We start from the raw sequence: 17,057 nt of genomic DNA, 5'->3' as shown, positions 1-17,057 counted from the left end.
AGCAATATTAGCCAAAGCATCTGCAACACCATTTCCTTCTCTATAGTCTATAGATATGGCAATCTCCAGGTTCATATATACAAGCTCCTGCTTAATATCATGCACCACATACCAAAGCTTCCAAGGGCAGCTTTCAAGATGCATTAAAACATCAATGGTTTTAAATTTTAATATCTCAAACCGCCTTTTTAATTTCAACATGAAAAATAAAAAAAGTAAATGAATAATTAATTTGTCACTAAAGTTGGTATTTAAATATTAAGAAATTTGTACAAAATAAAAGTAATTAACCAATCATTACATTCATATTTTTTTGGCTGCAGTAAAATTGATATTTTAAGTGTTAATGAGATTTATATGATTTCTTGAGGTATGCATGCATACTTAAACTTCACATAAACTATTAAAATATATTTATTTTTATGTATGTGTACCTTATAATAATTTTAGCCTTAATTATAGGCTTAGTTTGGAAGTAATACAAATACAAATATATATGCATACAAAATACAAAGTTTTGCACTCTATATATTAGTATTTGTACGTATTCCTTCCAAACTGAGCCTTAATGTTATTGATGCATATGAAGGATTTTTTTTTTTGTTTTTTTGTTTTTTTGTAAATTCCCTTAGTGTGTACCTATGCAAATCAAAATCATTCTACCATTTCCATACGTATGTGGTTACTAATAGTCTAATACGCTTTGCCATGCAATTAAATAAAATAGAATTCAAGGGAGTGTTTGCTAATGTGTATATTTTTGCTTTTTTTTAACACAAAAAGAAAAAAATGCATGTACACCTGGCAATTGGGTTGGGTGAGTCTGGGTCGGGTTGGGTTTAGACATTTTGGGTTGATTTTGGGTCAGATTGAATTTCGGGTTGGTTTGTCAAATGCTAGACCCTAACTCTAAATGTTTGGGTTAGGGTTGACCCATGGGTCAATTCGGGTCATCCCCCCCCAAAAAAACTGAAATTTAAAAACATAAAAAAATACATGAAAATGTCAAAATTAAAGAAATTAACCTTGAAATTTCAAATATAAAATAAAAAATTGAACATTTAACAATTCAAAGAGTAAATAATAAAGAGTAAAGACTAAATAGAAAAAATTAAAGAGTGAAAACTTTTAATAATACATAAATAGTCCCAATTAGACCTGACAATCGGGTCAGCAGGTTGATCCATGACCTAACCCAACCTAGCCCAGTTTTTTCAGGTCGGGTCATTCAAGCCATTCATGTAGCTAAATGAGACCTTAACCCGGTTTTTTTGGGTTGTATTGGGTCGTGTTAGCGGGTTGCGTCAACTTTTTGCCAGGTCTAAATTTGCATAGCCCAGTACTGCAACAGAAAACCAACTCTTACTAAATAAATTGTGTTTCCTTGATAGGCCACGAGAGGGTGTGCATGTGCAAGTGCAACTAAATCACAGGAACATCGAGAATGAGGGCATATTGGTATTTTTAACAAAAAACAAGAAGAAAAAAATGGCATGAATTTATATGGAGCAGTTTTGTAGTTTATAAAACAACCAAGGGACCATACTGTAACTCAACTCAGAACTACGTGAGATAATAAGGGACGTGGATTGGGTTGGGTTGGGTTGGGTTCGGTAAACCTCTCTTCTTCCGGTTGTTGCAGTTATTCTTCACGTAACGCTTCGCTGCTCCATAAAAAGATTTATGTTTATTATTTATTATCAACAATTTAATGGAAATAATTATATCATGAACACATGGATTAGAGAGAGTCAAACCAAGCCGAGGGGTTGATGGCCCACCGTTCATCATCGTTATCATCATCTAAGCCTAATTCGACCTTCTACCCTCTTATTTGGTTCACCTGACCCAGGGCACAGGGCACGCCTCCATTCTCCATCCTACGCCATGTACAGTGTGACGAGTGCTTCTTTCGTTCTTCGCCTTAACCACCCTACCAACCCACCAAAACTGTTCCTGTTTTACATGCCATTGTCCGCGTTCTTTGAACCCGCCATCTGAACATTGACCGTTAGTTGGGTATGCGGTTGAACCGGGGCACAAAGATGTTCCTGGTTCTCTGTTTGGACAGATTGAAGTGACCCCGAACCATTCACGGGTCAGGTTGGGTTGGTTTATTGGCATTTTTCCAACTGACCTGACCTGGTCGATTTACCTTAAAATGAAACCGAATCTAACCCTATACTAAGTAAAACCAACCTGATCGGTTTGAATCGGTTTGGGTCAATTTGGGTCAGTTTTGTGAATGATTCTCTCGGTGTGAACGGTAAAGGATTCAAGTCTAAGAAGCGAAGACTGGATGCCTAAAAATTAAAAATGATTTGATGGATTAAAGCTGAAATTTTATATATAATATATCTAAAATATTATATATATATATATATAATATCTAAGTCGGGTCGTGTCGGTTTCGGTTTTCACACATGAAAATCGAAACTGAACCGAACCATCGGTTTATTTTTTTCATAACCCGAAACCGGCCGATGCTAAAGAAAAATCAGCTGACTCGAGTTGGTCGGTTTGGGTCTTGTTATGAACAGCCCTATTGCCAATGCTCCAAGGGATCACTCCTATCAAATGATTGTTGCTCAAGCAACTATTTGACATTATTGTCGTTTCCTAAAGCAACGGTGCCACATCAGCACCACATAGAAAAAAACAATGTTCCAAGAAACAGTCATCTGTTTGGAACTGTTTTTCCATAGAAAACGGTGCTCCAAGCCATGCCTTGCCAAATTTGGCACTTCCTGAAGCTGCATCTCATTGCTACCAACATGGCAGTAACGTAGCACTAGATAATGGGTAAAAATACAGAAAACGTTTACTGAAACATTGGTACCAAAAGAAAAAGTTGTTGCTCTAGAAAACGTCCTACCTGACAGCAACGATTCCAAATTTAGTTATAAAGTGAGCAGGTATCACAAATTGTGCTACTAGCATGGTCATAACGATCAAACAGTACGCATACCCTGTGATAGCCACTGATAGGTACTGAAATTTAAACGCACTGGCAAGGGGCAGGGGAAGATATAGAATTGATATTCATGGATAAATCTGCCCGAAAAAGAAAATTCTGATTAAAAAATGTGCAGTTCCTTAATGAGAAAGAATGCTCGAAACATCACCTACGCAAAATTTGCTTGTCAACTTTATAAGCTGCTGAGTCTCTTCATCCAACTCAACATTATCATTCTTCATGCGTTCAGCAACTATAAGAGGCATCTTACCGGCTTTTGCGTATGTGCGTAGCAATGAATTATATATCTGAGTCGTCACATATCCTGCACTCCGAAGAATAACCAAGAACTGCTCTGCACCTGCAATATTACCTTCCTTCTCGAGGTTATCAAATACCTCTCGAACAATTCGATCAGTGGGATCCCATTCCTTCACACTCTCAATAGCCTTCTTGAAGTAATCAAGGACTTTATCCATTTTCTTCATTTTTAAGTAACCCCACGTAAAAAGTTCCCAAGTTGTGTAACTAGGTGTTATGCCCTTCTGAACCATCCTTTCACAAAATTTCTCAGCCTTGTCCATCTGACCTTGGTTAATATAAGCTGCAAGAAGTAAATTGGGAATCCTGGAGTCACCAGTCCCAGACACCACTTCCCACTCTGCATAGACATTCTCAGCTTCCTTAAGCTCCCCAAGTTTCACCAAAGATGCTATCAAGCAGGTATACTCGGCATCATTCATCTTATGGAAAGTTGATTTTATCTTCTTCCATATCCGGTATACCCCCTCTTTATCTCCCATACTGGTATGCAAGCTAATGAGGGAGGAATACGCTACGCGATTTTTTCTAGAAACCCGTTTCTCCATCTCCTTCAAGGTACTAGTTGCCTTCTCTAGTTGATCCTTTTTTACATATAAGTTAGTCAAAACACTGTATGTCACCCAATCTGCATCTATTTTTGCCTTTTTCAGTTCTAGGAAGACCTTTTCTGCATCCTCAACATCATTTTGCAAAGCACATACATTTAGCCACAAATTGTAGGTAACCACATCTGGAGAGGTGTTCTTCTTCAACTCCTGGATAACTTCCAGGACCTTCCCCAATTGTCCATTTGAAATGTAGAGGGATAGCATGTGGTTATAAGGAAGAACATTCCTTGAAAAACCACATTCTGACATTTTCTTCATCAAAGCCTCTGCTTTTTCAGACAAATTGTGTTGTACATAGGTGTGGAGAAGAGCAGAATAGGTAGGTTCCCCCTTCATACGTACCGGAAGATCTTCAAAAAACTTTTCCGCACTCACCCAGCCACGAACTTTTGCAACTAAGTCCAAATGGAGGGCATAGTCCCCTGGTAATAGCTTTATATCTGGTTGAACTGTCATCCATTCACATATCTGCATAAAGAAGTAGAGTTGTAAATCACGTGTTAGATGATATGTTGGTTGGCCATGGTTTATGAACAATAATGGTTTAGAATTCTAGGGGAAGAAACATGTTAAGCAAATCAAGAATAAATAGAAGTGCGGGATCTGTAAATTTAAGAGGTTCCTTTTGAGTTGAATAGCAGGGACAATTTTCTGATGAACCAGACAACAGAGCAACAAGCCAGTAACTTGAGAAATAATCTTTCACTAATTGGAGCTTACTTTGGATCTTGGGGGAACTGGGCATTTTCATACATCCTGGATTGAAAAAAGGAAAAGAGAGAAGATGGAAAAACATTCTGCAGGAGTTGAGAGGATGGCTGGCATAAGCAAGAAGCATGGTTTCTTTCTTTGGGAAGGAAAGTGACTGTGAAGCAGGGGAAGAGGATGAGAAATCATTGTGAAGCGAGGAGGAAGAATTGGGTGTCGTAGCAATTACATGATTTACATCCACCCTGAAGGGTTGTTGAAAGAATCAGCATACGAGGAGAAAAACTAGGGTAGTTGGATGAAAGGATAAGTCCAATGTTACAATATCAGACTAGGGAGAGCTTATTTTTTCTATCAATAACAGAATTTCATTAATTTAGACAAAATTTAATAGTACAATTCAAAACTGGGAGCCTGGGAGAATATTACCCGGTCAGTCTTTAAATTTTACAATTCTACCCAGATAGTTGTTCCCCATTTCATTTAGCCCATAAATCAGCCATCCCATTTCCAGTTCTTCTCTTGATCCATCTGAAAGTAGCTCCCAGCTCCTTAGCTGGACCCGAGTTGTTTAGTTATCCTCAGCCCTTGTAGCAGCTTATAATGTAATTGTTAGTCAGGGACAGTAGAGAATGGGAGCACAAAATGGTCAGTTTCTTGGAATTCTTTGATAAGTTAATAAAAAAGAAAATTTATTAAGATATTAAAGAGAGAAGATTACAGATCAAGAGATAAGGAATTACCCAAAATAAGGAACAGAACCTCAACCCGAACCACCCTCAAATCTTCAAATTGACACTCCTCAAAGTCAGAGAAAAACAAAACTCCCAAACCTGAAAAACAAAACCCTTCACAAACACCCAGAACATTACTCACCCACCACTTGACAAACAAACTCCCTAACCACCCAACCTTCCAGTCTCAACCCCTGAAAGCAAGGCCCTACACCCAAAGACAGACAGATTCCCATAAGAAAACTACTCAACCTTTGTGTCCAAAAGCCCATCATTTCTAATGACTGAAATAGGATCTGCTTTTCTTCCCTTGTTCACTCTTTTTGTTTTCTTTACCTTCTTATTTGGCCCAATCCCAAAAAGACCCCCCCCCTCAATCTAGCAATAACTTTTGAAATTTGCAGTCTGCTTGTTTGTGTCTAGCTAGTAGTTGGTTTTTTTTCTTTGGCCATGGAATTTATTGCTTGTTTTGGTGGCACTCAAAAACCTTGCTTCAAGTTTGGTTTTGATTATATGGGAGTGGCAGTGATTAGTGATTACAAACATTTTTGCATATCTGAGACGTTAAGGCCCCTCTTGGAGGTTGTGGGTGAGGGTTCTTTTTTAACTTCACCCCTTGCTTGTACCACTTGTATACCTTTTTCTTCTTCTTTCTGTTTTCAATGATCTTTCATTACTGACAAAAAAAATCAACTAAACAGCCCATCACTCTCTTTTTTGACCAAATAAAAAAAGAAACGAAAAAAAAAAAAAAAACTCATGGCTCTTTATAAGGCTATCCAGTAACTGATACAGATTACCGTACAGTAATACATAACCAGATTTTTTTTTTTTTTTGAGAAAGAAATTAAAATTTTCATAAGGCTATCCACTCAGCTAGATGGTCCAGAATTTAACTTCTAAAAGGGAACTTTGTGCAATAAAATTTTCATATTTTTTGCTGTAAGCTGTATGTATACCAATGAAATAGTTGGTGACTGACTGAAGAGTTATTGACTCCAATCCAAATGGAATGATATTTAAGTAGTTCAATCAGTATTTAGAAATGAGAAATTCAGCAACCCTAAATTCTGGAGCTATTCAAAGCATTCTATAATTTGGAGTTTTGACTATAACAAACATCCACACTTCTTCATTCTTAGTTGGATTCCTTACCATAATGGAACCTTGCACAGTCTTTCAGCTGGTCTAAGTCAGGCTGAGGTCAACCCTAGCCCAACTACAGGTGTGAAGCCCCAACACAAACCAACCTTCAACATGTAGTCAACCAGAATGTTTTAAAATGCGGAGGTGTAATGTGAGGTGTTGCACTACCTAGAGGCATGAGGCCTGATTCAGAACGGAAGAGGCATAAGCCTCCTTGAGAGGAGGATGAGGAGGAAGAGGAAGGAGGATTTCATTTTTTCCTTATATTTTAATAAAAATCTTTTATATTAAGAAGAATGAAGATGCACAACACTAGCTGGGGGGGGGGGGGGGGGGTGTCTGTCCAAGTGGAGGTGAGCAAGTGATCCCCTTATCTTTTTTTTTTATGAATAGCAATCCTCTTATCTTCCCTTTTCTTTTCTTTTCTTTTTTTTTTCTTCTCTTTCTTTTTCTTTCACACCCCTTTCTTTTCCTTTCTTTTTTCTTTTTATTCGTCTTTTTGTATGAGGTGTGCAAGAGGCACATGAGGTGTATGCCTCAAGCACACCTCATGAAAAAGGCGTTTTGGGGCACCTCACCTAGAGGTGCACCTCCAGGCATATGCCTCCCGTGCCTTTTAAAACACTGGTCAACCCTAGCCCATCCCAATTAGGGGTGTAAACGGATCGAATTTGAATCAGATCAGGCAATATCCGAATTCGATTCGATATCCGACGGATATTGAAAATTAATATCCAAATTCGTATATGATTAAATATTTGAATATTCGATTCGATTTGAATTCAGTTAATTAATTATTTTAGATAATTAATAAATAAATAAAATAAATATTTTATTGATATAAAGTATATCAATATATAAATTATTTATATAACTTAATTATTATATATAAATTATATAAAATATTTTATATATTATATATAAGAATTAAATAATCAGTCGAATTCGGATATTTATCGAATCGAATCAAGTCATATCCGAATTCAAATCCGATTAACTATTCGGTAAGAATAAGATATCCGAATTCGACCGATTAGATATTCGAATTATTCAACTATGCCGAATATCGAATTCAAAATCGGATTTTTGAATACCGTTGACACCCCTAATCCCAATGGTAATATTGGGTTGGGTTGGGGTGGGCTTGGACTTGGACTTGGGCCTCGGTTAGCCCAGTTTCTTCACTTCTTTTTTCTTTTGAAGAAAATATTCTCACTTTTCAGACCAAGTATTAGTGGATTAACCACTTAAGGTTAGCTTTAACACCTGAATATGCCAGGACATATTGGGTTCAGGTTGGGTCAGGTTGCTGACGCCTCAACCCCAACCCAATCTGAACACCAAAACTAAATCAGGTAATACAAGCTTCAACCCGACCTGATTTTTTTGGTTTGATTCAGGCTAATCCAACCCGAGTTGCACCCCTACTTATAAATAGATCCTATCTTTTTATAGAACATCCATAATCCATCAAATCTTCTCCTGACACTACAAAATGTCCCCAAATGTGTGACTGAAAAAGTCACAAGAGCAGCTATCTTATGGTCAGTTTGGAAAGAAGGAAATAATAGAATCTTTAAAGGAGTGGAGAAATCCAAGGAGGCAATTGTAGAAAGGATAATCATTATGACTATTCAATGGTTGAAAACTTTGGATTTGTTTAAAGACTTCTCAGCTGAAGACATTTACAGGAATTGGGAAGTGGTGGCATCTACAACTTCCATAAAACCTATTGTGCAGGAATTGTGGTCCCCACCAACACAACAAAGAGTGAAATTGAACTTCAATGGGAGTTCTAGAAGTAACCAGTGCCCTTCAGGTATAGGAGGAGTATTCAGAGATGAAAATGGCAGAAGTGTGGCTATGTTTTCAAGACCAATAGGAGTAGGGGACTCATTGAGAGCGGAGGTGATGGCCTTGCTTCAAGGTGTAAGATATGCCAGACAAATGGGGTTACAGAAAATTGAGATAGAGGGAGACTCTAAATTGTTGATTGAGTGGCTGCAATCTGGTAAGTTGAGAGCCTGGATTTATAGACAGCCCATAAGAGAAATCCTCAACACAACAAGGGAGATTGGGGCATGCTTCAAATGGACAAGGAGATCAGCTAATAGTTTAGCTGACACGTTGGCTAAACATGGGACTGAGGGAGAGAATGTTCTGGGCAGTTTTGTAAGAAAGATTACTGGGGGCTCAACAGCTGTTTAGGGGTTGACAGCTGTACTTAACTCTGGAAAGTTATTCTTAAGTTGTATTAATGAAGTTACCGTTTCCAGTAAAAAAAGTCACACATTAGTAACTTAAAGCTAGTTTTTAGTTGATTGATAGCCCATACCTAACTTGTATTTCCTTGAAGAGCACAGTTCATAACATTGGGAGATCAGAAAACAAAACATCTATAAGGTGAGTATGGAATAGATGAGGATGTTGAGATAAACGAGTAATAAATAGTCTGGTAGATATAGGAGAGATAAACCAGAATTTGGGGCAGCATTAAATTGGCAACAAGATGATAAAAAGTAGATTAAGATGCTTTGACAATGTCTGCATCAATGAGGAGTAATTTGGTGCAAGAAGAAGGATCTAAAAGGACAAAAAAAAGGCCAAAATGAACCTAGGCTTAGACCTTAGATAGTGTAGAAAGATTCATTCATACACACTCTAATAGACTCATCAGTAATCCTACTAGAACTAAACAAACCAAAAGCTACTCCATAGTACATCGAGAACTAGAAAGACTCTAGTCTTGTCATAGACTGACACTCTATTGGTAAAATGATAATTGCTCTCTCAAAACACCTCAGATTCATGAGATATTGGTCTTGCTGGATAGATAACAAAAAAAAAAAAAATTAACTAATGATGCCAAAATAAGCAAACAACCTCAACTTTTCAAAATTCTTAAAACTCTCTAATAAACCAACATACTAAAAAATAACTCTCAAAAACTTATGAAATATCCACTGGTGCAAGAAACTTGATTTTTTTTTTTTTTATGAATGTGCAAGAAACTTGATTTCTTACATGGTTTATTTCCTTTCCCCAGCATCTTCATCACTGTTACTCTTGTTTCCCAACAAAAGGAGATGGTATCCATGTTTTTAGTTGAACAGTAATGTGGATCTCTACTTTGCCCTGTCTTGTAAAGTCTACAAATAAGAAACTTATATAAACAAAAAAGTGGGCCCCATTTACTATTCTCTCTTATAAAGTCCATTAAATACAAAGTATGACTTTATATGCCTGATCATATAAAGTTGGTCACAGATGGAAAAGAACTAACATGGGTCACTAAAACTCATGTATGACAAACCATGTGAAGTGGTTGTGTGTATTCATCTTAATTTAGATAGAGCATAGAAAGAAATTAATACAAATGGATAAAAAACTAGTCACAGTGGCAAAAAAATATATATCTCTATGACACTTGATAACGAAAGCAATGTTACTAGCAACTCATATGAGCTTTTCATTTAATTTGGTTATAGGCCAACAGTTCAGTGGATTCTCTAGAAAGGACAGAACTCACAGAAATGAACTACCTTGGCAGTCACCGGGTTTGGAAACCAAAGTAGTGCTGCTAGAGGCAAAGGCCTTGGATCAGCTTTTTTTTATCTGTTAATAAAATATGAACTTTATGTTGCTGATCATCAAAATACTACAAATATTTTGATAGATATAAATATTAGTATAGTCTATTAAATATATTAAATACTTTTTCATATAATGTGTCCTTGAACCCTTATTTTCTGATCTTACAAAGTCAGACTCCTGAATGCACGTCAGCTTCTTATTCCCATGTCTTAGTCCATACAACACTAAGGACCATATCGCAGAACATCCCAGACCAATGTTTTTCAAAATTCCTGGCAACTAGGAACCAAATAAAGAAAAAGTCTTTTACACAAGAAAGAAAGGGACCCAGCTTTCAGGTCCTAAATTTTTTGATGTGTGAAATGAAACTTCTCTGGTTCTGTCATTCATATACTCATAAAGTTTTAAGCGCTTATTTATTTACTTTCAATCTTGAAAAGCCCGAGGAAAAAAATCTGGAGGGGAACCCTTTTGTCTCTTATTTTCTATGGTTAATAATAATTTTACATAAAATGAGGAAAGAGGTGATACAAGTAGAAGGGACTATATTAAAGAAGAAGATTGAATAGTACTCCAAAATTTTAATAAAAAATTGTAATAGCAAAAGATACCCACTTTACAAAGCAACTACTCATTCCTCTTGATCTTTCCAGGTTATCTATGAACAAATCCTGGTGCTTAACAAAAACAGGTTCATAGAAGAACCAATATCTCAGAATTCTGTGATTATTTATTCCCTTGATTTTCTTTCCCCGATTTAACATATTACATGAATCACTCTCTATCACCACCTTGCTAAATTAAATTTGTTAGTGACCATAAGGAAGAAAAAGGAAAATGACCTCCAATTTGTTGGAGTTGCAAGACTCATTGACACCCAAATAATGTGAATTCAACTCCCTCAAGGTGCCAATGTGATCATGAGATAAGCTTTCTTGAGGATGGAAAGCTTGGAATCCACTTTCATTTTCTTTGCCATTTGCCTTCTTGAATTGATCTATGGTAAAATATTGTGAAATTTGTTGGCCGTATGTCTCAGCTGTATAACAGACTTTGGGATGAATCCATGTTGATGTCATCAGTTGTTGCACGGATTCCATGCCTATTGACTATTTCCAATGGAGAGATGGTATCATCTGTGATTGGAGTAGGAACCACCATAGTGGTGGAAGCATCAGTGTGGCTTCTGTGGTCGGCAGTCTTGAACGGAAACTGATCTTCCTAGAATATCACATTCGAGAGACTAATATTTGCTTTGTTTCAAGATTAAAAACATGGTAACCTTTCTGGCCATAAGGATACCCAATGAAAATACATTGTTGTGAACGGGGTCTGAATTTATCCCTACCCTGTTTATGCGTTGTGGCATAGCAGAGGCACCCAAATGTGCGAAGATGATCAGAGGTAGGTGACCTTTGAAGCAGTATTTCATACGGGGATTTACCAGATAGGTTGGGAGTGGGCAAATAGTTGATTAGATATGCAGTTGTGAGGACACATTCTCCCCAAAACTGAATCGGCAAATCTTCTTGGAACCGTAGAGCTCTAGCCATCTCAAGAATATGACGGTGTTTTCGCTCCACCACTCCGTTTTGTTGTGGAATTTCAACACACGAACGTTGGTGGAGTGTGCCATTCTCAATAAAGTATGTCTGTATAAGACCAGATAGAAATTCCAATCCATTATCGGATCGGACACACTTTACCCGTGTGCTAAATTGAGTTTGAGCCATAGCAAAGAACATAAGCAAGCAACAGTAAGCATCAGATTTGCGTTGCATCAGGAAAACCCATGTAGCTCGTGAATAATCATCTACAATGGTAAGGAAGTATCTGACCCCTATAAGTGAGGGTGTATGATATCCACCCCAGATATCTATGTGCATCAAATAAACGCATTTTGAAGCATGGGTCTTACAAATAAACGCCCTAGTTTGGCCAATTTTGCCGGTAAGGCCTCTAATCTACAAACCATATTTGATAATTCAACCACTTGGATTCTTGACAGTGGTGCATCGGACCGCATGACTTATCTTGGGTCCATGACAACAAACACCACCTGTGTTTCCAAACCTGTGCGGCTTCCTAATGGCACAATAGTGCCAGTAAAATCTCAAGGCTCAGTGACCTTATCGACAGGTCTTGAATTATCAAATGTATTGTGTTTACCAGACTTTCATTGCAATCTAATTTCAGTCAGTAAACAAACAACTACAATGAATTGTGTGGTCATTTTCTTCCCAACCTTTTGTGTTATTCAGGACTTAACCTACAAGAAGTCGATTGGTGTGGATAAGTTGCACAATGGGCTATATGCGTTCTCATATCACAACTCTCCATCAGCCCTCCACACAACATCACCTCCATCAGATGCAGAATTGTGGCATTCTCGACTTGGTCATGCCTCATATGATCGTCTCTCTCTCATCTCTGGTTTAGGAATACCATCTTCACCAAAATCAAGTTGTTGTGATGCTTGTAATAAGGCCAAACTGACACGGTTACCATTTCCTGTCAGTGAGACCAGATCAAATTCTCGTTTTTCTATAATACATTATGACATTTGGGAGGGGTACTGCACCCCTTCTCTTTCAGGTGCCTCGTATTTCTTGACAATTGTTGATGATTATACATGAGCCACTTGGGTTTTCCTACTCAAACGGAAGTCTGAGGCCTCTTCTTACTTGCAACAATTATGTGCTTATGTTAACACACAATTTCAGACATCGGTTCAGTGCGTCCGTTCAGATTATGGACTTGAATTCTGTTCTAGGCCTACGCAGTCATTCTATGCATCTCATAGCATTGAACACCAGAGGTCTTGCATTAATACCCCCCAACAAAATGGAGTGGTGGAACGCAAACATAGACACCTATTGGAAATGGCACGTGCACTCCGATTTCATGCGGGATTGCCAATCCAATTTTGGGGAGAATGTGTAATGACAGCAGCCTACTTGATCAATTATTTGCCCACACCGCTTCTCACTGGTAAATTACCTTATGAAATGTTATTTGGTAAGCCTCCGCACTATGGTCATCTACATGTATGTGGATGCCTTTGTTATGCCCGAATTCATGGTCACATACATGATAAATTTTCTCCTCAAGCAATCAAGTGCATATTTCTTGGATACCCACATGCTCAAAAAGGGTTTTGAGTTTATGATTTGGACACTAAACAAATATTTGTGTCTCAAGATGTTAAATTTCATGAAGACCGGTTCCGCTTTTTTGAAGATGGAAACTCAACTGAATTGAATACACCCAACATGGCCATTCCCCCAGAGCCTAATCCAATTTTCCTGGAAAACACCCAACTTCCTTATTCATTCCAAAATCCCTCGGTTAAGTCAAGCACTGAGAACATCACTCGGCCCATTCCGAATCCACCTGAACCACCTCAAGATGTTTCAAGACCACCTGAACTCATCCAGCCAAATCTCAGACCTATTAGGACCACCTGAGTCCCCAAACACTTTCAAGATTTCATTTGCCCCACTTTACCAGCCACCAATTTTTCTACAACTCATCCATTGACAGGTCTTGTTAAACAACAACCATCTGCCTTTACCACTTCCCTGCTACACACCATTGAGCCTCGTTCACACAATGAAGCTATTACAGATCCAAAGTGGTGTCAAGCAATGAATGTTGAGCTTGAAGCTCTCAACCGCAACCACACTTGGAACCTGACTCAATTACCTAAAGGCAAAACACCTATATGATGCAAATGGGTGTATAAAGTCAAGCTCAAACCTGATGGAACTGTAGAAGGGTACAAGGCTAAGCTTGTAGCAAAGGGCTACATTCAAATAGAAGGCATTGACTACAATGAAACATATGATGCTCCTATAGCCAAGCTTACTATCGTTCGATGTCTCTTATCCACTGTTGCGGTCTAAAAGTGGGAATTCTATCAAATGGATGTAAATAATGCATTCCTACATGGAGACTTACATGAAGAAGTTTATATGCTCCCCCCTCTGGGATAACTTAAGGATGGCGATGATCAAGTTTGCAAACTCCAACGCTCCCTTTATAGCCTCAAGCAAGCCTCAAGAAAATGGTTTGAGAAACTTGTCGCTGCACTCCTTCACATGGTTTCCAGGCCTCAAATGCAAATTGCATTTTATTTACCTTGTCTAGTCCAAACAACCTTCTTGCTATCTTAATATATGTAGATGATCTTGTCATTACAGGCAATGACCCTCGCCAAATTCATGCTCTTGAAGAATACTTGGGATCATGTTTCCACATAAAGGATCTAGGGTCACTCACTTATTTTCTGGGGGTTGAGGTCTCATGAACTGAGACTAGTATACATCTTTGTCAGAGGAAATACACTCTGGACATTCTTCAGGATGTTGGAATGATTGGATGCAGGCCCAGTTCATTTTCAATGCTACAACAACAACACCTTGCATTAGCAACTGGGGCATTACTCCAAGATGCATCCCAATACAGAAGACTAGTTGGACAACTAGTCTATTTACAAGTTACAAGACCTGACATAACATTTGCTGTCAACATGCTCACACAATTCATGAGTACAACTCGACAAGAACATTGGGACGCTGCACTTCACATTCTAAGATATTTGAAAGGCACAATTTCCCATGGCATATACTTATCTGCATCAAGTGATCTAACACTCAGAGCTTATTGTGACTCAGATTGGGCCGGTGGCCCAACTACCTGACATTCAACCGCTAGTTATATTACAATGTTGGGTAGTTCTCCCCTATCTTGGAAGTCCAAGAAGCAAAATACTGTCTCAAGGTCTTCAACAGAGGCGGAGTATCGGGCCATGGCCGCTGTAGCAAGTGAACTTCTTTGGCTGAAACGCCTCTTTCTCGACATTGGGCTTTCTCATGCCCAACCCATGCAACTATATTGTAATAATAAAGCCGCCTTACATATAGCAGCCAACCCAGTATTTCATGAAAGAACCAAGCACATCGAAATAGACTGTCACTTTGTAAGAAATCTTATACAGTCCCGAACAATCATTGCCATGTACCTTCAAAGCTTCAACCAGCTGATGTGCTTACCAAGGCTCTTGGTCGAGAACAATTTCACTCCTTATTGTTCAAGTTGGGCATGTTTTCTCCAACATCCAGCCCATGTCCAACTTGAGGGGAAGCCTTAGCTGTATAAGAGAATCAGTTAGACAGTTGTCATTCATTTAGATAGTTGTTAAGACAGTTGTTAATCGAAGATTTACACCTATAAATATTTATCTTAAGTGTTAAACTGAAGACAATCTTTTCATTCTCAATACTCTGTATCCGTACCATTTTACAGTACGCATGATAAACATTAGGAGTTGGAGACCTAGAAAAGAAGGGATAGGTTTTTTGAGAAGCAGACATGAGATCACATGTGTACTGAAAGGAGACAAGTAGAGCTTGTCATGGCTTGGGCTGTGTCACTGTGCATTACATTTATGGGATTATCGCGCCCTTATTGTGTATTATCCTCCATGAGGCATGAACTTAAAAGGACCTAACTTCTTTTTAGTCTTCATTTTATATCTCCACCTTTTTGGTCAAGCATTAGAATTTTAGATGACAGTAGGAACCAAACGAAACCCATGAATCCAGAATTTACCATATTGAAAGAAGAAACTGGGGAAACAGAAAGGGTGGAATGGAGCACCTCGAGTGCATGTTTGTAACGCTTCAGCTTTCGAAGCTCTCGGACCACACGGTTGAGCTCGTATTTGCGTACGGTTTTGCCTTCTTCGGTCCATTTTCGAATAGTTACGACGGCGCTGCGTTTCGGGTATATGAGAGTGAGAAGCTTTCGCCCTATTGTGTCTCGTCCACCGCTGCTTGTGCTGGTGCTGGTAGAGCCACCCTTAGTGAAGGCCTCCGCCGCCGCTTCCACCGAAAACGACCGGCCGGAAGAGAGGACCATGCGCACACAACGGACCAACATTTCTCAACAGACGGCACGACGCAAATAGACCCTGTTCTTCTCCAGTCGCAGGTGGACGCTCACATTAGGAATAGAAAGACAGAAACAGAATACGGAACTACACTGTCCGTAGGGTAAATAGGGGACCCGGGACTGGATTTAGTAGTCGATTTTTTTGGGGTTATACGGGCAACTTTCGGCCCTAAGGAGAATTAGAAATCAGCCCAGTTCTGAATTTATTAGGCAGGAAAATTTATCTGACCGTAAATTGATGTCAAATTCACGGGTAAGATGTAGTTTATAGGGGCCGGGCTAGTTGTAGGGGACTGAAATTCAGATGTCTCCGTATTTTTTCCTAAAAATAATATTTTTATTAAAATATAAAAGAAAGTTAACATTTTAAAATTAATATCAAATAAGGGCAAAGCTACTATTTATCTTTTTCTTGCAGAAGTGCCGCCACCTCCGGTAACGCTCCTGCCTCTCCCAACACAACCCCTGACCATTCCGACGTGGCCAACATGTGCGTTCTGGTTGACGACTCATGTGAAGCGGCTCATTTATGCCATCGATCATCGAATGACGCACGGGAAGGCCTTAGAGCTAGAGCCTAGAGGGGGTGGGGTGTAGAGAATTGTATATCTGTGAAAGGGGGAGCTCAGGACTCAGGAGTCAGGAGGAGGAGGAGAAAGACAGAGAGGCCGTCGTGTAACGCATTGGAACACCATTTTGTTTGTGTGAAAGCTTCAGCTTTGCCTTCTTGAGCCTGAAAGACCTATCTCTGTCTCTGAATGCTAATCATCTCGTTATTTTGTTAATAGGTCCTCGGTTTAAAGGTTGTTCCATCTCTTCTTTTCTGTTTTTTCGCAATCTTTCTCTTTTCCTGTTTGCTGATTATGGTTCAGAGAAAGCTTGAATTCAAGTTGGTGGGTTTTGAGCGATGAGTTGAATGATGTTTGTTTTTGAAATATTTTCTCGATGGACTCGTGTAGAAGATCTGAAGTAAGAAAAAATATATAAAAGATGGATCTCTTGTTCTCTGTTCTTCTACAAAAAACTTGGTAT

The 17,057-nt window shown here is 38.6% G+C and overlaps 1 protein-coding gene across 2 annotated transcripts; it reads right to left on the bottom strand.

Moving 5' to 3' along the window:
* Nucleotides 1-2,854: 2,854 nt before the first annotated feature.
* LOC148879315 (Pentatricopeptide repeat (PPR) superfamily protein) lies at nucleotides 2,855-16,695 on the bottom strand. 2 transcript variants are annotated; one of them, XM_088960824.1, is made up of 2 exons: nucleotides 15,732-16,695; nucleotides 2,855-4,356 (listed from the first exon to the last, which is right to left on the bottom strand). In XM_088960824.1, the coding sequence occupies exons 1-2, from the start codon at nucleotides 16,011-16,013 to the stop codon at nucleotides 3,097-3,099; spliced, it is 1,542 nt and encodes a 513-aa protein (XP_088816950.1). In that variant the 5' UTR covers nucleotides 16,014-16,695; the 3' UTR covers nucleotides 2,855-3,096. The 2 variants fall into 2 exon arrangements, with proteins under 2 accessions (XP_088816950.1, XP_088816949.1); XM_088960823.1 differs by having other exon boundaries at nucleotides 15,684-16,202.
* Between the last annotated feature and the right edge of the window lie 362 nt (nucleotides 16,696-17,057).

This window comes from Nelumbo lutea, chromosome 1 (assembly GCF_056320005.1).
Source record: "Nelumbo lutea isolate HS-2025 chromosome 1, American lotus-T2T, whole genome shotgun sequence".
In the NCBI taxonomy this organism is placed as follows: Eukaryota; Viridiplantae; Streptophyta; class Magnoliopsida; order Proteales; family Nelumbonaceae; genus Nelumbo; species Nelumbo lutea.
This window is presented reverse-complemented; position numbering and strand designations above follow the sequence as displayed.